Source organism: Pezoporus wallicus, unplaced genomic scaffold, assembly GCF_028554395.1.
Source record: "Pezoporus wallicus isolate ANWC-B61680 ecotype Strahan unplaced genomic scaffold, APGP_CSIRO_Pwel_v1 contig_5542, whole genome shotgun sequence".
NCBI lineage: Eukaryota > Metazoa > Chordata > Aves > Psittaciformes > Psittacidae > Pezoporus > Pezoporus wallicus.
In genome coordinates this window covers 98,104-124,752 of record NW_026640165.1, presented here as the reverse complement: position 1 = coordinate 124,752, position 26,649 = coordinate 98,104, and the positions used below count along the sequence as shown (strand labels likewise).

Genomic DNA, 26,649 nt, shown 5'->3' with positions numbered 1-26,649 from the left:
TGGTTAAGTTGTGGTTTGGACATGGCCCAAACACAGTTGGAATTCAAATAATTGTGTCCAAACAGTTTGGGATTCAGTGCTGCATCTGAGCGTTTCACTCCTGTCTGATTTCTCTCTCAGGTCTCATCCAGATTTACTTTTAAACAGTCTCCATAAAAAGTCTGTAACCCTGCAAACACTATGCTGACTTATGAAACCGTATTTTGATGAATGTCCAGGGGTTGTCAGGACGTAGCAGACTTCAAGGATAGTCTTTCCTGATCAGAGGTCATTAGTCCTGTTTTTGTTGGTCCAGGTTGTCTCAGTCCTGTTTTTCTTAATCTACCTACACAAGGCCAAAGCCTCTCTGGCTGCCAGTTCTCATCGTAAATCACTGTTGTTTCTCAGGTCTCAGGAAGAGATCCTTGTATGTGGTCAGGCTCTTTGATAGTAATGCAGGTTTCAAATTCTTAACTAAATACCCATGGAGCTTTAACTGAATAACTGTGGAGTTTGACTATATGGCTTATGTAGCTGAGTGGTGCTTGTCATACATACTTTGTTAATGATTGGTGTGAAATCCTCTTGCTTTACAATCCTTGTTTGTCAGCTGCTCTGTGGTTTATCAGTACATGGTTCCTGCAAGTTCCCGCAGCTGCAGGGAGTATAGCGGAGCCTGGCCACGGTGTCTTCACTCTGCTCCACAGTCTGTTCAGTTTATCCTGGCATATGCTAAGGTTTCCAAGGAAACTACCATAGGGTAGATTCTGTGCGTATCAACTGCATTCCATCCTGGAAGTCACAGCTGCATTGTATCCTAAAATATCCTTAATATTGTAATGTTGAAGATCTGGGGGGATGAGTGGTGGTCTCTAATTTCTCCCATTATTCCACATGCTTTTTGGTAGTTAGTTACTCATTTCACATATAAGTATACTTTCAGTTGTTTAATATTATGAATAAGTAAAACTTACAGGTTGAGAGAAATTGTTGATGATTCTTTCAGATTGTTGAGAGTCTTGGAGAAGCCTAATAGAAATAGCCAGACTTGTACTGGCTTAAGTATCACTGAAGAGTATCTGAATGGGGATTGCAAGACCAAGTCTTACAGTTTTATCCCTTATTAAAGTTTTATAAAAAAAATCTCAAAGGTTAATCAGAGGCCTTGCTCTTCCAGTACATGGTTGGATCGTTTGGATTTCAGAATGATGGAAGGATTTTAGAACATCCAAAGGAAAAAAAGTTCTTTGTGTTTGCTTGAAAAAGGGGAAAAGAAGGTAAACAAAACTTGTAATAGTAAACAGTGGCCTTCATATGGCAGATACGTACTGGCTTAATCCAGCAGAGGGAGTAGCCGACCAACGTTGGGGTTGGCTTTGGGAAATCTGTCCACAGGAAAATTCGTGATGAAAGCCATTTAACTGCCTGTAAAGTATTTAAAATGATATTACATCTCTTTAATTACGATGATAAGTGATGGATTTATAATATTTTCTTAGTATAATCAGCCATCAAGATATACATTGCAAATTACATTTTTGTTAAGAAGATTGAAGAGATGTTAAGGTTGGAATCAGCGTGTTGATTAGTGTTTGAAGTATTCAAGGTGTCTGAACTAGAGACAGTTGCCTCTCATTGTGTCTGTGCATAAGTAAAATTTCTTTTATATTGACTGTCCATATTGATCTTAACTTAGAATCATGGAATAATGTAATGGTTTGGGCTGAAAAGAACATTCAAATGTCATCTAGTCCAACCCCTGCTGTGGGCAGGGACATCTCTCACTAGATCAGGTTGCTCAAAGTCTGTCCAGCCTGACTTTGAACACTTCCAATGATGGGGCATCCATAGCTTCTGTTCAACAGCCTTCAAACATTCCTTCCAATTTATCTTATTGTCTGAGTCTGTTTCTACGTGGTGTTCTGATCAGCACATGGAAGGCCTCTTTACCATGCCAGGCTGCTCCGTCTCCCTGCGTGCCCTGCTCTTTGCCACTACAGAGTGAGGCCCTACTTGACAGAGCACCTTTTCCTGCCTCTATTGTTGTGCATGGCTTTTGCTCTGTATCCATAGCACGGTTTTGATTTAGAGCCTTTCTCTTTTCCCTTAACCTCCCACCATGCTTCCTGAAAAGAATTCAAGCACATGCTCCACGTTACTAATAGCAAGAGGACATGTGTTGAGAGTAGTATTGCATCATTTGAATTCGTACAGTGAATAAACCATTATATTATTGTGTTGTCTTGAAACATCAAACATCAAACATTATAGCAGTTGCTTCAGGTATTTCCTAGTTTTACAATTTAGTTTTATATTTATATATAAACCAGTTGTATGACACTGATAACAAGTCAGAATCAATGTAGATGTTAGGAAACAAAGAGAGTATTTCTACCCAGTGAATGCATAGGTGAAAGGCCATGATTTGGGAAGTTAAATGTAAGTGGACAGTGAGATTGGGTAGTCAGAATTTTGGTGATGAGCTTATAGAGGCCTGAGCAGAACTCTGAGTGGCAAAATTTAGATGTGCACCATCTAACAGCACCATGGGGAGTGATGGTAGTGAAAAGTGGGCAGAGGCAAAGAAAAACATTTCTCTAAGTGTCAGGGCTGAGGGAAAATGTAAAAACTCAGGTGTTGGATTGTGATAACTCATCAAAGGTAGTTTCTTTGTAACAGACAGGGGGAAATACAAACAAGAGAGTGTGTCCCAAGACCGAATCTTATGCAGTAATATAGGTTAATGTCTAGTTAAAGATACAGTCAAGTTTTGAAATTTTTACCAGGCACAAAACATTCTAGTTTATAGTTTCCATTAAATAGTCACTTTAATAAATGCAATTTGCCTGTATACTTTAAAAAAATCAATATACTTCAGACATCCTCACTGTATGTGAGCTCACAATCCAAAAATAAATGATCTATGTCCTTTAGCTAAAGACAGCCAAAGCACAAATGAGTAAAAAAGGTTCCTCAGTTATTATGCAATATTGCTAAAAGATAGTGCAAAGTAGTGTGATAATGGCAATCCTGAGAAACAAACCTTTCTTAAAACTGCATTTTGTGTTCAGTACTGGATACAAGATCAGTTTCTGGCCATGCTTCCCATTCAACATACTTCTTACTTCACAGGATTCATCTTGTTTTAAATTTGGGTTTATAAATAAATAAAATGATCCAATATTCTATATATTCTTCCTTTAATGCACATTCAAAGCAATGCAATCCTTAGAAGGAATTGTTAAAGAAATATCACGTATTTTATTGCTATCCTAAAACTAGTGCTTTGAAGTCTAGGAATTGAAATATGCTGATGAATGAAATATTGCCTTTAAAACTTGAATGAAAAGGAAGGTAAGTGACAAAAAGAGATGTCTCTGTTTTACAAAATTCAAAGATGCAGGTAAACTTGTTTAACAGTTTCATACTTGTTTATTTTAACAGTTTCATATCTAGATGTTACTTTGCTGTTGACACAGGGGCATTAATTTGCAGTTTCTTTCTGCAGGTGCTGCTTTGTGCTGTAATTGGTATGCGTCCAGAAGATCCACTTAAGTTTTTAGAAGAAAAGCTCAGAGAAATAATGGAAAAGGGATTAGATACTGTTTTATGGTACATATGAAATGATTGTGTGTCTTCTCTGTAGTTTAGAATATTGAACTTGGACTTTTAAAACATGCTAATGTGCAGCTCCTATCAGAGTTACTTCCCTTCTTGCTTTAATTTGCACATATGATGAAATAATTTTATCGTTCAAGTGTGTTTCATGAAAAGTTGTGTTGTGTAAATATGCCACCCTTGAGGTTTATAAATTCTGTAAGTTTTGAATAGCAGGAAAAAAGCTCCAATTGGTGTAGAGGGAAGAGCAACAAGCTATAATGATATTTACATTGATGTGAATCACTGAGAAGAGGGAATACCTTATTTTCTTACTTGATGGACTTCATCCAAGAATGCAGTTTCATTTGTTCCTGTTGCAATTGTGCCATAATCAACCCTGATGTTTTTGGATACCATCAGAATTAATGAACCTGCAATAAAACTTTAAATATTGAGAAGAACTTCTGCTAAGATTGTAGTGTAAGCGAATAAGAAAAAAGGATGAACAAAATTTCATACCAGTCAGAATGCCTGGAGGCAAAAACTGCTGGGAAGTGAAAGAGCTTTGTACAGGAAGGAGATGGAAAGTCAGTTCAGTATGAATTCAATTCTGTGTTACATGTAAAGTTTATACAATATAGCTTAAGAGTTTGGGTAAGTAGGTGTGCTGTCGGTAATGCAACATTTTAGTAAGGGACTTCTGTTGAGATACTGATTTCTGTAAAATGCCTCACTGTTGTCAGAAAATTGCGGTGCTCATCATTGTATTAAAACTGACCCCATAAGATGCTGCTGATCTATTTAGGTGGGAGCTAGAAAATGTTAGGGAATGAGAACTGGAAAAAAGAGGGAAGGCAGTATAATGGGCAGATAGAATCATAGAATCACAGAATAGTTAGGGTTGGAAAGGACCTTAAGATCATTCAGTTCCAACCCCCTTGCTGTGGGCAGGGACACCTCACACTAAACCGTGACACCCAAGGCTCTGTCCAACCCAGACTTGAACACCACCAGGGATGGAGCATTCACAGCTTCCCTGGGCAACCCATTCCAGTGCCTCACCACCCTTACAGTAAAGAACTTCTTCCTTATACCCAATCTAAACTTTCCCTGTTTGTGTTTTAACCTGTTACCCCTTGTCCTATCACTACAGTCCCTAATGAAGAGTCCCTCCCCAGCATCCCTATAGGCCCCCTTCAGATACTGGAAGGCTGCTAGGAGGTCTCCACGCAGCCTTCTCTTCTCCAGGCTGAACAGCCCCAACTTTCTCAGCCTGTCTTCATACGGGAGGTGCTCCAGTCCCCTGATCATCCTCGTGGCCTCCTCTGGACTTATTCCAACAGTTTCATGTCCTTTATATGTTGAGGACACCAGAACTGCACACAATACTCCAGGTGAGGTCTCATGAGAGCAGAGTAGAGAGGCAGGACCACCTCCTTTGATCTGCTGATCACGCTCCTCTTGATGCAGCCCAGGATACGGTTGGCTTTCTGGGCTGCGAGCACACACTGAAGCCGGCTCATGTTCATTTTCTCATTGACCAACACCCCTAAGTCCTTCTCCACAGGGTTGCTCTGAATCTCTTCTCTTCCCAACCTGTAGCTGTGCCTGGGATTGCTCTGACCCAGGTGTAGGACTTGCACTTGGCACAGTTAAACCTCATAAGGTTGGCATCAGCCCACCTCACAAGCGTGTCAAGGTCCCTCTGGATGGCATTCCTTCCCTCCAGCGTAGCAACCAAACCACATGGTTAATGCTAGGAAAATTAGCATCTTTTGCGATGTCAAGAAGCTGTCCTTACCTTGCTTTTGTGTTCTGTGCAGGTGTCAGTTCTGGTTGAAGTTTCAGTAGGAAGTGGATAATAATTCCTTAATCTTTGGGCCCACTCAAGCAGAGATCTCTGGAGATCTCTAGACCCCCAACTACTCTGTGTGCACTCATAGATTGACTTTATTGTTTACTTTGCATTATTTATGATGTCTTTCCTGGAAGTTGAAATCTGACTTGATTTCTCTTTTAATTTTGGTCCTCTGGTAAATACTTTTTATTTCAATATTTTTCATGGAATTATAATGCAGCATAGTCATTCCTGGTTGATTTGTCTCTTGCAGTGTGTCTTCTTTTTCTGTAATGAAAACAGAAGTTTACCTATTTAGACATGGCCTATTTGCAATAGCAGGAAACATTGCTCCAGCTACAGACAACTTGAAATGGCTGTTCAGTTAATATTAAGATGAGATATAGTATACTATAATCTGTCAGGAAATGTCCAAGATAGATATTACATGGAATGTATTAAGCTCTGATGTACAGAATATTTCAATGTAGCTCTAAGAGTAGCAATAATATCAATATAATAATTAGTTTTCATATTTTGTAAACATTTAAAATTGGCTGCTCTAGGTATTTGTAATGAAAGTGATATAGATCATAATCTTTTAATAGTAATGTTATAAAACTGTAACTGTAGCTAATCTAGTAGGTACAGAGAAAAGATGCATTTTCTTTTGGGGATACTAATATGTTTAATATAATTTATTTCTCTTTTAAAGGTGTATGTGTACAGATCTGTCTTTACACCCAAAATTTAAGAGGATTTCAGAAACGTACCTGAGCACTGTTTTTGGACTAGATGTTGAACAACTGGTAAAAATCATTGAACATTTGCATTAGCCCTATGCTGTCAACACATTTTCTAATACAGAATATTCATACTCTGTTTTTAAGTTTTCTCATGTTACTCTTCTATAGCTGATAATGAGGAATTTGATAATTTGCTTTTCTTTCTATTGATATTGATTTGTATACAAAACTTAACATAATCAGAGGTGAGCATAACATCTAGGCATATGGTGGGGAACAAGTAGTCAAGTATTTGATCATAATTTAAAAAGCATTCCCCATAAATACAAGTCTAGTTTCAATAGCATGTTTTTTTTCTATGTGTTATTTGGTTTTACTTCGGCCAGTTCCTAAAACTGCACTTGAACTATAATGAATAGTTACAGCATTATTGTACTTGAAGCAATGAGGAGGTGAACATTTTGGTTTTACTGATCCAGAAAGTCCACATGTAGAGAAGAAAAACTCTAATTTTATAACCTTCAAAGGTGAAAGGCGCTGTATGACCATGCAAGAAGCAGTCTAAGCAATTCAGTCAGGAAGTTGGCATGCAGTGTGACCAGATTTTCCTCTTAATTACTTCTGTATAACTGTACTCAATTCTGTCTTAATCCATCTGTACTGTGAGTTTACTGCAATTTCATTTCAGCCATTTCCTCTTTTACAAACCACTCAAATATTATCAGTCTGAAAGTGGAATGGTTGATTTATACAGTATGCGTATAAATATACAAATGGGTTCAAGTCAAATCCTCTTACAGATTTTCTTAGGAGTAAGAACAATAAATAAGATAACCCCCAGTATTTCCTGAGGCCCAATTGCTATTTGTACATTCAAAGGAACATATTTTCTTTTACAGAGATATTCTTGGCTTATAGTCTTACACAGTTTTGGTTTTGTACAAGTTCAAATGGATTTATTAAAATACCAATGAATTAGAGTCATGTAAATAGTTTACATAGCATGAAACATACAAATATTTTTGTAAAGAGTAACTAAAGTATGCATTTGTTTAATATGCTACACTGTGGGATACGGCTGATTGGTAAAAGAGTGCATATGAGGAATGAAAGATGGAATTTCAGTTATTGAACTTTCCTTCAAGCACACATGATATGTCTGTTACATATGCTAATTTTGCTTTTCCTTTAAATTCTGTGTGTAAAACCAAAAGTGTAATTTAGTAGCAGACAACAGAAAATTATACTTAAATATTCATCTTTTTAGAATAGATACTTTAATTTGGACCAATCAACATGGAAAATACAAGATTTCATACTTTTGTCTGATTTCTAAATATTAATAATACAGCACTGTTTTGTGTAGTAATGTCATAGATGATTTGTTTAGATAACTGAAGGATGTGCCAAGGCATGGAGCTTTCACAACAGAAACTTAATGAAGCTGTATTTTGGGTAAGTGTATGTATTTTGCATATACCTCAGGAACATCTTAGGAAAAAATATTTTACCAAAGCAATATTTATGTTGTTCCATAGTTTGGGGGAGGGAAACGTTTTCGTTTTAATAGATCAATGTGAAGAGAGATTAGAAACTTAGATTTGGCTTTATTTTTCTTCAGTAAAGTTGTTCTATGTTAAAAATAGTCAGTTCTGAGTTCCTGCTTGTTCCAGACTGAACAAAGGCCTTTGACATTTCTGCACTTTAATCAGCATTATTTACTAGTCATACAGTAGTATGCCCAGGAGTAAAAGGATAACTTGTGTTTGGTTCTGAAAGTAAAAGGTATGTGTTCTCTTCTGCTCTTTCTTAGGTTTCCCGTATGCTTGGGATTAGGTTACTCATGCTTTATGTATTCCAATTTCCCCTTTTAAAAATGGGCATACTCCTTAGCTATGTTTGAAAATCTAATCACAATAAAAAACATGTTCACTGATTTCTTTGTTGAAGGTATCTGTATCAAAATTTAATGATCCTCCATTTAGAATAGATAAGTTTGGACTGTTTTGTACTGAAAAGTGTGCAATGCTCATTATATAGGAAGTACAACTCTGCCAGGAATACTGGTGTAAATCCTTACTAAGCATCACAGAATCACAGAATTGACAGGGAGGTGAAGGTTTTCAAGCTATCCAGTGATTAGCCTTGATGAGCACTTGCCTAGGCTGTTTTCAGCCATCTTAAGAATCACGGGTGTTGGAGAAATAACGATCTCTGCAGGCAGTTTATTTGAGTACTGCATAATCCCTTCTACTAGAAATATCTCGCTAATATCTGGGCCTTCCTTGCTGTAAGAGGACACCCCCCCACCCCCCCTTTTTTTAATTTTTGTCTTACGCACCAGAGACATGGAAGATTATTCCTTTTTCCTTTACAGCAGCATTTTTGATGATTGTCTGAGCTAACAGGTTTGTTTAATTATTGCAGAAGTTGGACTGGAACAAGAGAATGTTCCATTTCTGATTGCTCCCAACTATATGAAATGAAATGACTTTTTTTTTTTTTTCATTTGAAATGAGAGATATTTTGGCAAATGAGAGTAGTCATATAAAATCTAATTTATTCAGTAATCTTTCCAGCAAATCAGGTACAGAGAAATAGTGTATTTTAATATATCAGCAACATATGATTCATTTGAAATACATTTTTTTTGTTCTGAATCTTATTATTTCTTTCTATTTAGATGAGATTTTTTTTACCAAAGTTTAAAATTGTTAAGATATAAATGGAATTTATATTCTATTACATTAATTTTTATTTGTATTGCCAAGAAAATGTTAGAATTATTTTCTATAAACACTCAAGTGTCATCCCATAATACAGATCTATACATTGAAGTATAGCTGACAGCAGCAGGAGAATATGATGGTTGAAACAAGCAACCTTTTATTGCTCATTTCTGTAGAATATTACAGGCAAGTAGAAACTTTATGAAAATGAGTGGATTACTACTGAAAATTACTATCATACATATTTTATTTAACTTATAAACAACAAACAGCAGTTTTATTCAGAAGTTTATGTTGTTAAGCTTGCCTGCTTTGTAATTTACAGCAAATTGCAGAGTTCCATAGATTTTCCTTCGTTCAGGTCAGGAGCTGTATTAAATTGTTCATTCTGATTTCCATTTCAGAGGATGGTTAAAATATCACTTGCTAAAAAAGAATAAAAGACAAAAGGCAGAGCAGAAGGTGGCTTTGGCAGTAGACCATTATAACGTGCAAATAGTAAGAGTTATTATACAGAAGTGGAGTATGTGGGTGAATATTCACAAGCAAAAAAGGACATGTAAGTCTGTATAGCTGCTTTGCATAAGACAAAAAATGTGTAAAAGAAAACTATGCTGTATACTTAAGTATGCTTGGTCCCACTATTTATCTAGCTGTCTTTTTGCAGGATAGCAATCATAGAATCATAGAATCGTTAGGGTTGGAAAGGACCTTAAGATCATCTAGTTCCAACCCCCTGCCATGGGCAGGGACACCCTACGCTAAATCATATCACCCAAGGCCTCGTCCAACCTGGCCTTGAACACTGCCAGGGACGGAGCATTCACAACCTCCCTGGGCAACCTATTCCAGTGCCTCATTCACTGGTTGACATGTGGCAACTTGATGCCATGAATGCCATGAGAGGCAGTTCCCTCTATTTGCTGTTAGGACAGATGGTGCTTGTACTCTTCTCTAAAGTCTGAGCAGTGATGCTGATGCAAAGAAGGCCTGGGGGTTTTAAGGAAGTGAAGTGTATGTCAGAAGTCCAGAGTGGAGTCAATCAGGATGCTTATATTGGAGGTGAAGAGTGAAATGATATAGGGATAAACCAGAAGGGATCACAGAGTTGGAGTCTTGGCTTCAGTTAGAGGGAATGCATGATGTGAGGCTGGGAAGGAGTGAAGAAGTGAAGATCAAAAGAAAACTTAAAAAATCAGAAGAAACTAAAAAAGAAATACTATACGCATTTTGCCTGGGACTTCACATTCCCTCGATCCTGTGGGTATGAGGCTTTTTAAATGTGAACAGCAGCTGTGACCATACTGTTAACCTGAGCCCACCCAGACAGAAGTGTCATTAAAATAAAGAATGGGCCAAAACCACTACGTATAGGTTTGAGTTTGAGCTCAGGCAGTTGCGTATAATTCAAACATTCCTCTTACAGAGCTAGAAGCTCAAGCTGTTGTCTCACTTTCCTAGGTAGTTTTCAGGGACTCCTTTTTTTTCATATTCTCTTCTAAATATTGCTTTCAGCCAAGGCACCTTTTACTGAATTTATTCTTACAATATTTGATTTGCATGACATCTGAAACATTATTAAAGTCTTGTAATTGTGTTTTATTTCACTGAGGTCTGTAGACATCTGGCACCTCCAAGCTCTGTGCAATTATTGGGTAATTTGGTAGATCAAACTGTACATCAGTAATGTCTTATACACAACTCTAACACATTGGAAATATGTCATGTTTATGCCTTGCCAGCTAACTTGAAATCCTATTACAATGGTCTTAGTTATATCTGTTGTAAAAGGTTATTTATTTCCTTACAGAACCTGAATTGATTATCTATTTTGTTGAAATGTAATTTAACAGTCATTCATCTAAAGCACTTAAATGACATACTTCTTACTTGTGGTTCTCAGATTGGTTAAAATTATGTATATTTTCAGTGGCAGTGACAAGACTGCAACAGATCTTTAATAAATTATATTTAAATGCTGTGGTGAAGGCTTGGCATGCAGAGGCCCACAGTTCTTCGGAAACAAAAGCATATTTTGAGGTATGCAGTATAATACTTAAAATATCGTAAGCTTAATGTTTAAAGATTAACTCCATTAATTCCAACTAAAAAAACAGCTTTATCAATATTAAATGAAGCATTTTAGTACTACTACTACTAATACTGCTCTATAGTACTGGTGGTGTTATGGGCAGCAGATCATTACTTCTCTAGTCTGCAAGTAAAAGTTTGGTCATATCTTAAGCAGCAAAGGGGGTTGAGTGTAATTGGGTATTACCAGTGATCTATCTGGCTTGGATCAGGTAGTTGATGTCTTAGGGGTAGTATTACCAATTGATATGATCACCAGTAAAGATGATGCCTCTGTATCCATGCCACCAGAATTTAATAGGCGTAGACTCCTGCACAGTGAGGAGAAGGCTCAGTAACCTCATCTCCTCCTAACAAGTGCAGGGTAACCAAAATTGTGATCACCTGAGAGTAGGCAGCACATAGGTAGCCCCATGTGCCCCCTTGCCAGCAGCTGTATCTGGTCTCACTGTGAGAAACAGGGCTTTTCTCATTTCTTGGAAGGTTTCTGCTGCCACAGAAGAGAATGCTACAGCTTGATGCTCAGCAGATGCCACATGGGGAATGGGAGAAATGGAAGCTGTAAGAATCAGATGCTGCTAAATGGGGTTCCAAAATCATGCTCCCACTGTTTAGCTCCTTTTTCTTGCCCTACTGTAGGATGGTCAGAATGGAAACCAGCTGGAGACAATATATCATTTGCTGGCTGCTCGACACCAGTTTTAAAATCCTTCCTGGAGTAAAGCTGTCATTAGTGCTGCTGCTTCTCTGGTTTCCCAAATTAGTTGCTAAACTCTCATTTTTATTTTTGTTTCTTCTCCCTCTCATACATTTTCTTTATCCTCTTTTCTTGCTGCTATCTTAAAATACTTAAAATGTTAGTCTGGCTAGACTGAGTGCGTAAAAATTGTCCTGTTTGTGGAGTGTATTAGGGCATTCTTAGGGAATAATATTCTTAAATCCTTTCCATTCTTAATAACAGATGAAAGGATTGTTTTGACTTCCATAATTAGATTAGAATGCTCAGAACAGAAAGAATATAACTGAATCTTTTTTTGTGCGTGTGTGTACTTTTGTACTGTGTACAGTTCTGTAGGCATTTTGGGTGCATCTATGTCACCTAAGCAAAGGTTTCTGGTGTAACTTGGCATGCCCTGGGATACCTCAGGCAAGGCTAGACCAGACAGGTCTCCAGCTTAAAGCTCAAGAAATGCAAGAATCCTCTGCCCTGTATGATATTTTCCAAACTTTTGTGGATATCTTGGGTAATCCAGGGCATCTAAGATAACATTTATTGGTTTTAAAATGCAGAATTAAACCATCAATGTTTAGAATTTGTAAGAAACTAAATGGGCCAGAAGAACTCACATTGCTGCTAAAGGGCAAATACATTTTCAGAATGGGAAGTTACAATCTAAAGCTCATTATTCCCATTTTCTTGGTTCTTCCTGGCTTTCCCATCTCACTGTTTTCTTCCTTCCCATTTTCTTTATTCCTAATTCCTCCTTTCCTGCATATATTCTTTTTTTTTCCCTCTTCTCCTCTCTTCCCTGTAGCAGTATTAAATAAAAAACATTTTTATAACCCCTGACATTCTGTTGCTAGAGCTACAATAAAAGGAGATTCAATGTTGCTCCCATGTTGAGTATATATGAAAAATACTTCGGTATCTTTCATGCCGTATACATTGTTGGATACAATATGACATCAGGGAGATTTTAGTAATACCTTTTGAAGACTTGTCGGAAAAAAATCATGTGCCATAGTGTGTTTATGTCACAGTGTGTACACAATGTTTTAGTTTGGAAATGCATTTAGTCTCCTATGCTTCTGTATTGTATTGCATTACTAGGATGAAAAATCATGAGGTGGATCCTAAAACTACAGTTATTCTCAGTAATAGCAGTTACAAATATTCATAGAGGTGTAACTATCTGGGATTTGAAAAAGTCTAGTTAACTTTAGAAGAAATAAATTTAATTTTTAAAATATTTAAATGTATTTGAAACTTTGAACCTGCAATTAAGTTAAAATTGTGCCTTCCTTTTACTATCTGTTTTTCAGAGTTTGGCAAAGGAAAGTCAGAAAGAATGTTGTGAATCAAATGATCTTACCATCAGACATGAAACATCCTCTTTACCAGAAAAAGCCTTGTTACAGGTTTGTGGTAGTTGGATGTTCTTTTTGATTTTTCATATGTATATTTCATAAAGGGTATATATAATATTTTGTTGCAAAGAATATATTTGTGGAATGGAAATAAAGGTTCCTGTTTACATTGTTCACTTTAAGTCCGATGGAATCCTTTGAAGGTTGACAATGCTATTCTTCCCTTTAGTGGCACCTAATCATAATCTGCATGTCCTAACCTGTGTCCATGTCTATGCAACTTCTCACACCTATAAATAAATAATTATTCAGATATTCAGGTATTCTGAGGTTGGTAGTAGCATCCTTTCTTCATTAAACCTCCTGAAATAGGTGTATCTTTCTGTTAACTCTGTAACAATATTGATGATATGATTCCTTTTTTTGTAGCTTGGGAGAAATCTGTTTATCTTAATCTATGAGCCTTGTTTTTTAGACATCCAAACCATGAGCTCAAAATATAGCTATCCTTTTAAGTTGCCCTTTTTTGAGGTCATTTCATGTTCACAGTTACATGTGCCACTGTCAAAAAGGATCAGATCTTATATGCGTAAAGTCTATGCACATAAAAAGCAGAATCTGGAAATTAACACATCAAAAAGAATGACGGCTATTCTGAGGTATGTAGCCATACTTTTTTATTAATGCTACAGAGCAACTGTAAAAATACATTATATAGTTTTCTCTTCTTTTTGCATATAAAGTTAGTTTTATAGCCTATATAAATCAAATATACTGTCAGTGCTACTTTAGTGGCCTAGCAGAAAACATTAACATCTTCCATTTCTAGAGCAATTCCAACTCTGAGGTCTGGAGCTGAAAAGCAAGGTAGTTTGCCAGTTTAGAATTTGTATATATTGTCATAGTGTGTATGTTAATGTGTGTTTTTGGGGAAAATGAAGTAAGAAGTCAGAATTCTATTGATTTGAATAGGAAATAATAACCTAAAGAATAAGAAAAAAGAAAATTTCATAATCCACACAAATTTCAAGCCATATTTCCACCCATATACATATCATTGTAGGATGTGGAATTATTTTTGTTTGTCTGTATTTAAATAGCATTTACATATCTAAAATCCAAAAGCTACAGCTAAGGAAATTACATGTCATAAAAGAAATCAAAACTAATTATATCACTGCAGTGGAAAAAACACAAAAGGTAATAAAATTAAAAACAACAGTAGGGTAAGGTGAGTGTATTAGGGAACATTAGTCAAAACTTCATTCTGGTAACGATGATGAGTTTTTCACTGCAGAGCAATCAGTATCTGTTGGATTTTTAGGAAACAATAAATGAGAACAACATCTTCTGAGTATTTCAAATCTGCTGATTAATTTAAAAGATCTTTAACTAGCAGTATGCTCATTCAGGAATCTGCCTTTTTTTTTGTCAAAGTTCTCTTCTTGTGACTGAGCACACAGGTAAAGATAAAGAAAAGTGAAAATCCTGCATCTTAAGGAGCATTTCATCTCCCCTCCTTCCCTGTGTGTTCCCCCCTATGCCCCGTCCAAAAAACTGGACTAACAATTTCTATCTGTAACAGAATGAAAAGAATAACATTACTTTGAGATAGTGAGGACACAGGCTTGGGATACGGATGAAGACAATAGCCAAGGCAAGAACAGGGTGGGAGTTTGTGTTAACTGGGTGGTGTGCTAGACAGGGTTCAGGCTTTGCCACCTCCGTCTTCTTTTTTTTATGTGCAGTGGCTAGACAAACTGAGTTGTCACGGGATATGCCGTGGTTGCTGTGGTGCATGGGGGTACAGTAGTTCCCTGGTTTTCCTAGGGAGCTATCCCAAGAGAAGCTGGCCACGGGGAACAAAAGATAATTCTCTTGGGTTGTGTTGGAGTTGGGAGGGTTAAGGACTGGGATCAACAAAAGGACAACAGCAGTGCAGGGATTTGGCAGGATGCATGGAAGCATCCAGGGCTAAGGAGCACCTTCTGGCGGGTCTCCTTCAGGCACAAGAGAGAGAACAGGCTGAGCCAGCTGTGCTGAAAGTATTTTTGCAAGTATTTTTTGTGTATGTGGGATAAGTCATGCAAGTGATTACATATGTGGGCTGGAAGCTATTGCTGTGGATCTTTGGGGCAGGCCAGAAAATAATGACTTTATTTATATGTAAAGTGCAGAGGGAACAAAATCATTACGGAAGAGCAGGAAGCCTACCAAAATGTTTCCATTTTGTATTTGAAAATAATGCAGCTCCCTTGATCCAGAGAGAAGTGCAAATCAGTGTGGCTGTCACCTGGCTTTCTTTTTCTTGAGCTGTCTCTATTTTATTTAGTACAGGAAGTGCAGAAAGATCTCTTTTGTTTACTGGCACAGACCAGAGCTTCATTCTAGCTGGGTGCCTAACCATTTGCTGCAGAAAGACAGAGCTTGTTTCCTTTCTTCCTCTCCTTCCTCTCCTTCTTCTCCATCCTCTCTTTTCTATGTCTCCCTTTCTCCCTTTCTCTGTTTCCCCCTTTCCCCCTGTGAAAAGAGGATATATTCTCATGCTATCTTTGTGTGGATCCAGGATGTAGATACAATCTCCTTCCACGGAAGATTGTTACTGGGTGCTGTCTTCTCCAGGCCAGATCTGTGTTTGCTCTGAGCATTCACAGACTGAAAAATAAAGTGTGCCTGGACTTCACGAAGTTTTGGAGCTGATGGTACAGAGACTTTGTCTCTGGCATTGTAGATGACATTTTGTGGTGGATCATTTCAAAATCACAAGTTATTTAGTAAATATCATTATTAGCATGCTATCATCATTTATTGCAGCTTTCTGTTCTGCTTCTGTGCAAAAAACACACCTGTCAGTTTACATTTACTGAGGGGACAAACTCTGTCCTCAGGGCCAGCTGGAAACCATTTGCTTTGTAGATTGCAGTTTCCTAAACAAGTAAGAGGTACCACAGTACACTGACATTGAGTTATTGACAGAAAATGATTGCTGTGCTCTAAAGCTGGTTACTGTGGGCTTGACCTACCAGGAAATAAATGTTTCAACAGACCCTTTCCAGAACTGAAAATTCAAAAAGTTACTAGTGAGACAGTGTCAAAGTAAAAGCTTCGCTTTTGTTCTTCTGATATGAACCTAAACCCTATTAATGCATAATAATTCATTCAATATTTAATTTTTTATTCTAACAAGTCATATAGTTCCATTTCTTTAAATACTTTTTGTGAGCTGTATCAGAATTCCTTAAGTTTTTAAATTAGATTGAGTTTTGAAGTTAAGGAAATAATCCACATGTCCAAATGAAACAGACTTTTTATTAGAGAAGCCTGTGATAGATCTGCCTATAATTATCATGGGATGTAAGCATTTGAAGGCATGTGGTGTATGGAAGAAATTTGCTATTGAAAAGAACCTATACAGTTCTGTTCTTTAAAAAGCTGTTGTAAGTCCTTGAATTCTGAACTACCTAAATATCTTTAAAATGAATATGGCTATAGCATGCTCCTAGGATTCCAGAAAAAAAATATAGCCAGAAAAGCTGATTTTTAAGAATTGTTTTAAGTGGTGTATATGAAGTGAATGCAGACATCTTGTGAGACAACCGCATATTTTGAGGAGCTGGCAAATTGCTTGAATGCATTACCTATGCAATTAAATGCTAGTGGTAAAAGCCGCATTATCAGTGATTTTCCTACTTGATTTGTCCTTCTCTAGCTAAAGAAATTATAGCCCTTGGATAGCTTCTATAAGTTGAAACTTTTTTTTCTTTTTAAATCTTGGTAAAATACTCTTGCTATTTCTGCTTATTTCTTTTAATTGAACTTAATTTCTGTGATAAAAATGGGTTCTAGCAGATACAGTTTTTAATCCTGTTCATTTCAGTAGAACTGCACAGAATGTAAATCAGGATAAAAGCTTCTCCTAAGGAAGGAGTATTTCCCTTAATGAAACATCCTTTTTATTAGAAAATCCCTTTTTGATTCTAACAATTTTTTAGTGACTAATTTATTATAGAGCGCATTTCAGTATAACCAAATTAAACCACGGTAACATGAACTCTGGTAATCAGAGAATAGTTAGGGTTGGAAAGGACCTTAAGATCATCTAGTTCCGACCCCCCTGCCATGGGCAAAGACACCTCACACTAAACTATCTCACCCAAGGCTCTGTCCAACCTGGCCTTGAACACCTTGTTCCAACAGTTCCATGTCCTTTTTATGTTGAGGACACCAGAACTGCACACAATACTCCAGGTGAGGTCTCACGAGAGCAGAGTAGCGGGGCAGGATCACCTCCTTCCACCTGCTGGTCACGCTCCTTTTGATGCAGCCCAGGATACGGTTGGCTTTCTGGGCTGCAAGCGCACACTGAAGTCGGCTCATGTTCATTTTCTCATCGACCAGCACCCCCAAGTCCTTCTCCGCAGGGCTGCTCTGAATCTCTTCTCTGCCCAACCTGTAGCTGTGCCTGGGATTGCTCTGACCCAGGTGTAGGACCTTGCACTTGTCATGGTTAAACCTCATGAGGTTGGCATCAGCCCACCTCACAAGTGTGTCAAGGTCCCTCTGGATGGCATTCCTTCCCTCCAGAGTATCAATTGAACCACACAGCTTGGTGTCATCGGCAAACTTGCTGAGGACGCACTCAATCCCACTGTCCATGTCAGCGACGAAGATGTTGAACAAGACCGGTCCCAACACCGATCCCTGAGGGACACCACTCGTTACTGGTCTCCAGCTGGACATTAAGCCATTGACCACAACCCTTTGCATGCAGCCAGCCAGCCAGTTCTTTATCAACCAAGTGATCCACCTATCAAATTGATGTCTTTCCAACTTAGAGACAAGGATGTCGTGTGGGGCAGTGTCAAACTCTACACATGTAGTCACTCTTCACTACTTCACTATGTTGATTACCAGAAGTGAAACAAAATTTGCAATTACCTCCTTACTTTTACAAATGCTTTATGTGTATTGCTTCTGAGTACAACATTCATTTGAGTCTCAAAACCTCTATTTGACTCAAGATTTCCCTTGTGCCAGTGCAGTCTGAGTGAAGTCTGTACTGAGTATGCATTATTTTTTCTGGATCATATTTCAAATCATATCTCATATACTGCTATAATGAAAACCAGGTTTTATTGTATGCATCATTGTATGGAAAGTTGTATAACTAATATGGAAGTACTTATGTTCTATAAAACACATTGGCATCTTTGGTATGTTTTCACTCTGACATCTTGCTATTAAAGTATATATATTAAGTGCTAAGCTCTTTGAAAATGTGTATTAATAAGAAAAATTCCTCTTCAGTGACAAGTTATGGGATAAAAGTAGAAAGTTCTTTTTGTATTTTCACTACCAACTAATTAACATACCAGGTTTAAACTTTTGCATAGATGTATGATAGTGCAATTAGAAAATTAATTACATGATGAGCATAAAGTTTTCCTTATAGAAAAGTTTCTTTAGGAAAGTCATGTAGGATTGTATTAACTGTGTTCCTTTCAACTGGTTTCTTTTTCATACTCAGAACATTTAAGTGTTGCATTTCACGTCAGACATTTGTATTTCAACACATGATGTAGCATTTCAGTTCTGCAAATGATTATGGATATTGGAATTTTTAGTATGTAAATAATCCAGCTGTCTTATATAAAAGTCTGCATATGCTTTTTGTCTTTGAGTCTTAAATGCATCTTGCATTTTCACATGGTTATAATATAATGCGTGTCTGCTTCTACAGCAAAGACATTCAATTTTACTGTATTTTCCCTTATTTAATTTTACCAAGTTTCTTCTAAGATAAAACATTAGCATTCTCTTGGCAGAAATACCATTTGACAATTGGTCATAAAAATGGCAGGTGAGGAGCTATGGCACAAGCTTGCCAAATGTCCTTTTCATTCAGTCTCTTACTTTTATGGCCTGACACTGCTGTGTTTATGATTATTTAGCAGGACAAGACCTTTTTAAAACGCTGTAATTTAATTTTTCAATATGTTGCTTAGTGGTAGCAGTATATTTTGAAATATTTACCTATATAAAATGGACTACCAGTATAACTTGTATATTTTTTTCTACCATAATATAACACATTTATTTTAATATTCTGAGATTAAAGATTTATAGATATCTTTACCAAATTAAACTAGTTAAGTTAAAAAGACCTCTGAGGCAGAAAATACAAAAACTCTTCAAAGGTAATTTAAATTGAATTTAAAAGTACTATAGTTAGTCTACAAAGCTTTAGTCCAAATTATATTGTCTCAAGTAGGCTTAGGAGAGGTGTTTGAACAAGTGTTGTTTTAAGGTAGGTGAAATAAAACTGCTGATAGTGCATGAAAAATCCTCAGGTTTGAAACATCCCTCTCATTCTTTATCATAGCTTGAATTGATGAGCTTTTAAGCAAAGCAGTATTTTCATAACTCTTTGTTAAGGCTGTTAATGAGTAATTATTGACATTCTGCTATAAAAGGTATGTTTAAAGTCCTAAGAAAGAAGTTTTTAATTTTAAAATAGGTCTTCTTGTTTAGGATAAGTGAATATGTATCATTTAATACATCAGCGCTTCTTACTGAATAGGTTTAATATCATGTATGTCTGTTTGTCTTATATAGATTTTCCGCTACGTAAATTTGGTTGATCTGGCAAGATGTGCTCAAGTTAGTCAAATGTGGATGCTGCTGACTCAGAACAGTTCATTATGGAGTGATGTAAGATAATCACAATATTCTATTTCAATTTTATTTATTTTAAACAAGAGTGAGACAAGGAGGTAATTTAATTTAAGAATGCTAGAAGTTTTATCCCCAAATATGACTTGTTCTACCCAACAACATGAATTAAAAAACACGAGCAACTCAAATAAAATTGTGTGTGGTATACCATTATAAAATCAGTGGAAGTGAAAAAGAATTGGCTAGGCTACTAAGACTTGGCTTAATTTAGACAGTTAAGTGTCTTAGGCTTAAGATCCATTTGGGATCCAGAAGGTGAACAGAGCTGTGCCTTGCAAGGCTAAGAGATCTGAAGTCCCATATTTGCTGTTTGGGAGTTACATGTTCCCTAAGTGGGATATAGCACTATAGGCACATACAGTGACTGAGGGAAAGAAATTATGGAGGTCTCAACAATGCTCTGCTTGCATGTCATACTGTCTGGTTCTAAGCAGCTGCCTGTTCTCTGTGTGTTTCTTTAAACTGACTTTCTGATGTGCTTAGATGTCCCATATACGTTTTGTAGAGTCTTTGCTCAGATTTGAGTTGTTGAATCTACCCTTCGGCATCAACACCTAAAAGATCAGCTTGTAGTGCCTGGAGTCTTCATTAGGTCTGGTCTTAAGTTCCTGTGATGTATTAATAATCTTAATGAAACTAGTATTAAAAATTCTGATAATTTTAATGTAAGAAGAAAAAAATCCTAAGAAGAAAGTGAAAAAAACCCAGAAAAAGTTCCTGGTATTGTAACCACTTCTAAGCCTTATGAATAGAAATAATAGTAATTGTTTTTTCGAAGTATTTGGGTAATAAACATGTATTATGAAATATACAGCAAACAGACGTAGTGTGGCTTTAGCAGATTATACAAAAGGGGGAAAAAAGCTTTTTCTGGCCTTTTTATGAACAAATTGAAAGAAGATATGAAAAAGTCTTCTCCAAAAAGGAGATATTTCTTATTAAAGAAATAATAAATATTGGTAGATAGACTGTTAAAACTATTTTCCAGTATTTTTTGTTAAAACTTCTTGAACTTCTGACAGATATTTAGAAAAAGAATGGTTTTAGTCAAGGATTTAGATATCCCCACCATGCAACTTGCATAATTTTAAGGATTGTTCTACTAAAACTAAGGTGGTGGATTATGTAGTCTTGATATCTCAGTGTATTAGCAGACCATTAACTAGAAAAAGAAGTATCTTTGGCAACTTTAGGATTCCATGAAGTAAATGTTCCAGTCTAACAATTTTGTTTGCACGTAATATTCTGACATGTCATATTTTGGTAGTTCAAGACTTGTCTCAGCTCCATAAATACTGTAGACACAGACTTCCCCTACATTTAAGTATTTTCAGTCGCTGTCTAGATTTTTATCTATGTAATACACAGACATTTCTGTGTTTTGCTGATTATTGATTCAGTGTTTGCATAACTGTGTTGTATTCAGTAGTGATTTTGATAATTATGTGTCTTTGTGTATACTATTTTTAGAACTGAATTATAACTCGTTTAATTTTTTAGATCAATTTTTCCTCAGTGAGGCATAAAGTTCAGGATGAAATGGTAGTGAATGTTTTGCAGAAGTGGTGTCCATATGTCTTACATTTGAATCTTCAAGGTTGCTCTTCTCTTCAGTGCCCTACCTTTAAAAGTATCAGTAAGTATTACATGCATTTATTAAATTTAATCCCCTCTTTAAACTGTGTCTTCACTCTCTGCTTTACTATTGTCCAGTTTTGCTGCCTATATTCTTTATGTGTACAGCCATGATGAAGCAATGTGACTATGAGGCATGTAAAATTACTTTAAAGACAGCCCATTCCTTCATGGCAGTCTCCAGCCCCAGCAATCTCCATATGACTGAACATTGCTACAATGCCAATAGAATGTTTATGTTGTGTGTGAAATGCTGTAATATGACAAATAAGATTGGAATGCAAATGTGCTTAAATATATCTGAATGCCAGAATCCAGCTCTACTGAGATAATTGTCACAGAATCACAGAGTGCCTAAGGTTGGCAGGGACCTCTGGAGGTCACCTGTCCAAACCATCTGCTCAAACAGGGCTGGCTCCATCTTCTTTGCACGCACCCTTCATGTATTTATATATATTGGTAACAGCCCCCTCAGCCTTCTCCAGCTGAACATTCACAGCTCTCTCAGTCTTTCCTTATAGAAGATATGCTCCAGTCCCTTAATCATCTTTTTGCCCTTAGTTGGATAATCTTCAGTATCTCCATGTCTCTTGTACTGGGAACCCTGAAGCTGGACATGGTACTCCAAGTACAGCCTCACCAGTGCTGAGTAAAGGGGAAAGGTCACCTCCCTCAACCTCCTGGCAATATTCCTCCTAATGAAGCCCAGGATACCATCCGCCTTCATTGTAACAAGGGCACACGGCTGGCTCATGTTCAACCTGGTGTCCACCAGCACCCTCAGGTCCTTTTCTGCCAAGCTGCTTTCCAGCTGGGCTGCTCACAGCATGTATGCATGGGATTGTTCCTCCCCAGGTGCAGGATTTTGCCGTTCTCCATGTTGTACTTCATGGGGTTCCTACAAGCTCATTTCTCCAGCCCATCAAGGTCCCTCTGGATAGCAGCATGGGCCCCTGGTGTAGTAGCCACTGCTCCCAGTTTGATGTCAAATGCAAACTTGCTGAGCATACAGTCTATCTCAACATGGTCTAGTGTGAGGTGTCCCTGCCCATGGTAAGGGGGTTGGAACTAGATGAATTTAAGATCTTTTCCAGCCCTAACCCCTAACCAATCTGTGGTTCTATGTTAAACAGAACTGGACCCAGTATTGACCCCTAGGGTGTACTGTTGCTGGTCCCAAACAAGAAACTCACAGCCATACACACACAAAAAAAGAGTCCAGACATGGTCCAAGACATTAATGTGGTGTTTCAGTTTTAGCACAAATAATAGGTGCTTGACTCTGCTGCCAAAACAGAGTCCCTCTGGAAGTAGAAAAGCATCTAACTCCTTACTGAGAATATGTGCGGAAGTTCATGTGACCATGTGATCAGATAGCATTTTGGAATAGTTTCAGGTCAGTAATCTTCTTCTCAATGCAACTTCATTCTCTGGCAGAGAAGTGGGGAGGGAGAATAAAAGCTTTTATGGTCAGTGTTAGAGGGTCAGTGCTAGCTGTGAAATTACCCTGCATCCTAACTGTCATTCAGACATTTTATCCTGAAGAGTGTTAAAACATCCTGGCAGCGTTTTCATGAGAAAAAACTCTTTTGCTACAACTAGGCAAGGTCCCAGGCAATGTTTTTGGTTACTGTCACAGCTTTACTTCAGTTCATCCCTGACGGTGTTCAAGGCCAGGTTGGATAGAGCCTTGAGTTACATGGTTTAGCGTGAGGTGTCCCTGCCTATGGCCAGGGGTTTGGAACTAGATGATCTTAAGGTCCTTTCCAACTTAACTGTTCTATGATTCTATGATTTCTGAAGCAGGCAAATGTTACTGATTTACTCTTTTCTAACCTACACTTTAACTGAATGCAAATTCATAGAAAAGAAAAGGAAAATGCCTTTATTTTCCAAATCAAAATTGTATTTTGATTTTTTGAGACTATAATGGATTTATTATTTAATCAGATAGCACATGATTGAAATTGTTGATGCAGCCTATAACAATTTCAGTGTGTTTTCATTTGTTTTAGAAAGTGACTGTGTAATTATGGGTGAGAACAATTTGCTCTCTAGAGTGGTGGCAGAAAAGAACAATTGGCTAAAATAAAAAGAGTATTTGATCACGGTCTTGGCTTTTAAATTGCAGGAGAAAAGACCATTCTCAATGATATCAGCATGCAAGTTGTTTAGTGAAATAATTTAATTTAATGTTATAATGAACTTTGGCAACTAATAAAACAAAGATGAAAAATCATACACAGCCATGTTGCCTCTATTATGGGGGCTGTATTTAGAAAGGTTAAAACCTGTTATGATTCTTTTTTCCTTATGTATTTGAGTACAAAGCTAAAACCATAATAATGTTTATTGTATTTTAAGCTAAAAACATGTAAAGTTGTGGTAGAACAAAACTTTATATACACACGCTGTTTTCTGTTGCATTGTTTAACTGATATTAAACATATTAAACTGTTAATTAGTAAATAATAAGTATTAATATTAATGTATTAAAATAATTTAACTTAGAAATATCAGCATGTTGATTATATCAGTTGGAATATCAGCATGTTGATAGCCATCCTTTTCCATTTATATTACATATCAAAGACACTAAATTAAATTTGTGTATTTACAAATTATGTATTTTTTTCATTTTTGTTGATATTTTAGTTTTTTTTCTGTAGGCTCAAAATCAAAGATTTTGTCTATTTACATCTACTCAGTGCTATTAAACTAATTGTGCTGAATCGTGTGTGATGGTCCACAGGGGCTTTTAAAAACACTGATTTATAAAGCTGTTTCTTCTAACTTTGAAGACACCCAGTAGTTCTTTTTAACAATGAAACACATTTATGTGAGCGTAGTATTGCTATTTAGGTTAATTACGTATTTATTTTGTTAAACCTCATTGGTCATACAGCCTACTTTTGCCATTCTTTTGAAGCTCTTGTGGATGGTTTAAAATTGCTGCAAGACTATTTTGGTTTTTTTTTTCTTAGTGATTCTAAATCCTACTGAAATTCTGTTCCTCTGACATTTCTTCAGCTAACAAACTGTGTTGAACTGTCTGTTCAGTTACAGGCTACAGATATGATGAACCTTTCCATTAGAACTTCCCCAAGCTACAGTTCTGACCTCATCTTTTCAAATAAATCCAAGATTACACAGATTTTGGCAGCCTGTTTTTATTGTTAATGGTAAAAAGCCATGATATCAATTGGGGTTTTAGGTCTGTTTAGCTGGCTAATCATGTTAATGTTCTTTTTTAAATTAATTAGCTGCTACTTTTAAATGTTGTTTTTATGTACTGCAACTTTGCTATGTGGTATGTGCATGAAATAATAGTCATTGTTTAATGCCTACATACGAATGTTACACGATTCCAGCTCAGACTCTTTGCGAAATAAATGTTTCATTTTGCCAAAGAAAAAATGAGTGTATGAGATGCATGGGTTACAGCTCAGCTGCTTGTGGTGTTACTCCACCCACTCAGTGATTTTAGAGAATCATTAGACTTCCATGTGCGACTGGGAGCTGTGTTTAAAAGCTGCCATTCATATTCATACGGCAGGAGCTACGATTTCCTCAGAGCCTTTTGAAGCTTTTTATTGCCACTAGTGTCACAGGATTGACAGACCTGTCTCTTTTCTTACACTCTGTCATGGCAAAACATGGGTCAAAAGAGTTTTTTCTGTGTTTCATATGTGCTGTGTAGAGAGAAGGGCACTGTGTCTGCAGAGTACTGTAGTTTACCCTTTAAGGCAGTACATAAAATGCATATCAGGAATAAAATGTACTATCATGCAATTATTTCTTGGATTTGGAGAGAGAGAGAAGGGGAATCAAGACAGAAATTACTGAAAGGACTTAAAAAGCATATAAAGGAAGAGGGGCGTCCATGATTTTCTTTTATACGTGGAAGGGCTTCTGGGATTCTGTGATTAAATTAGTACAGAAAGAAAGAAATGTCAGCGTTAAATTGTGGTTTGTGACTGTGGTGTTTCATGGAGGGTTTACTTCAACTTACAGTGCATTTCAGAGAAATAGTAATTAACCCTGTAATGCTGAAGGTTTTATTGTTAGTCATTGTCTCCATATGTGTTTTTCAAATATATTTTTGTCTTTTTCCTTGGGCTGCCTCCTCCTGTGCTACCTTCATAGTTCCTCTATACTTTTCTAGTTCATACAATCGCAAAGAATGCGCTCCTTGAAAGGTGGGTCGGTGCAAACCTCATGAAGTTCAACAAGGCCAAGTGCAAGGTCCTGGACCTGGGTCAGGGCAAACCCAAGCACAACCACAGGGTGGGTGGAAACTGAATTGAGAGCAGCCCTGAGGAGAAGGACTTGGGGGTGTTGGTTGACAAGAAGTTCAATATGACCTCGCAGGGGAATGGCTTTAAACTGACAGAGGGGAGATTTAGATTAGATATAAGGAAGAAATTCTTTTCTGTGAGGGTGCTGAGGCGCTGGCACAGGTTGCCCAGAGAAGCTGTGGCTGCCCCATCCCTGGCAGAGTTCAAGGCCAGGTTGGACACAGGGGCTTGGAGCAGCCTGGTCCAGCAGAAGGTGTCCCTGCCCATGGCAGGGGGTTTGGAACTGAAAGATCTTTAAGGTCTCTTCCAACCGAAAAAATTCTATGATTCTATGTTAAATTCATTTTTTCCTACTCAGCTTTTCTCCATTGGCTGTGCTGCTAACAACAGATATTCTGCGGTGGTTCCATTGTCTGTCCTTTTCAATCATGCTCAGTAGTTCCATTCCGTACTGAAGTAATTCCCTGGAACTTGAAAGGAGGAGGAGGATAAGCGCTTCACTTAATGCTGGCTACTGCTTATGAGAGATTTTTTTTCTTTCATCACTTTCAAGTTTCAAGAAAATGCCCCATCTATTGAATATTACTGACCAAATGGGATTTTCATCTGTGTTCCATAATTAAGATAATGCTTAAGATATTCCCAGGAGCAGGGATGAGTCAGATACTGTTGGTTTTGCTATGAAGTTTTCAAAAGATGTTGTGGAAGACATGGCTAAATTATTCAGTTTATCAGTAAAGCACCATTAAATACATTCATAATATGAATCACTTAGGACATGAGTAATATGTCCCTGTCCATGGCAGAGGGGTTGGAACTAGATGATCTTTGAGGTCCCTTCCAAACCAAACCATTCTATGAAGGAATGGAGTTAATAATGTCTTGTGTTTGCTTAAGGATCCTTTGGCATT

At 37.1% G+C, this 26,649-nt stretch overlaps 1 protein-coding gene across 1 annotated transcript in view; it reads left to right on the top strand.

Moving 5' to 3' along the window:
* FBXL13 (F-box and leucine rich repeat protein 13) overlaps positions 1-26,649 on the top strand; it is an 84,436-nt gene that overhangs the window by 2,158 nt on the left and 55,629 nt on the right. The window contains exons 2-9 of the mRNA XM_057417847.1: positions 3,488-3,591; positions 6,132-6,225; positions 7,553-7,617; positions 9,296-9,450; positions 10,822-10,931; positions 13,026-13,121; positions 19,686-19,781; positions 21,306-21,441. Of these exons, the coding sequence (XP_057273830.1) occupies positions 3,488-3,591; positions 6,132-6,225; positions 7,553-7,617; positions 9,296-9,450; positions 10,822-10,931; positions 13,026-13,121; positions 19,686-19,781; positions 21,306-21,441 (856 nt within the window). The remainder of the gene's footprint in view (positions 1-3,487; positions 3,592-6,131; positions 6,226-7,552; positions 7,618-9,295; positions 9,451-10,821; positions 10,932-13,025; positions 13,122-19,685; positions 19,782-21,305; positions 21,442-26,649) is intronic.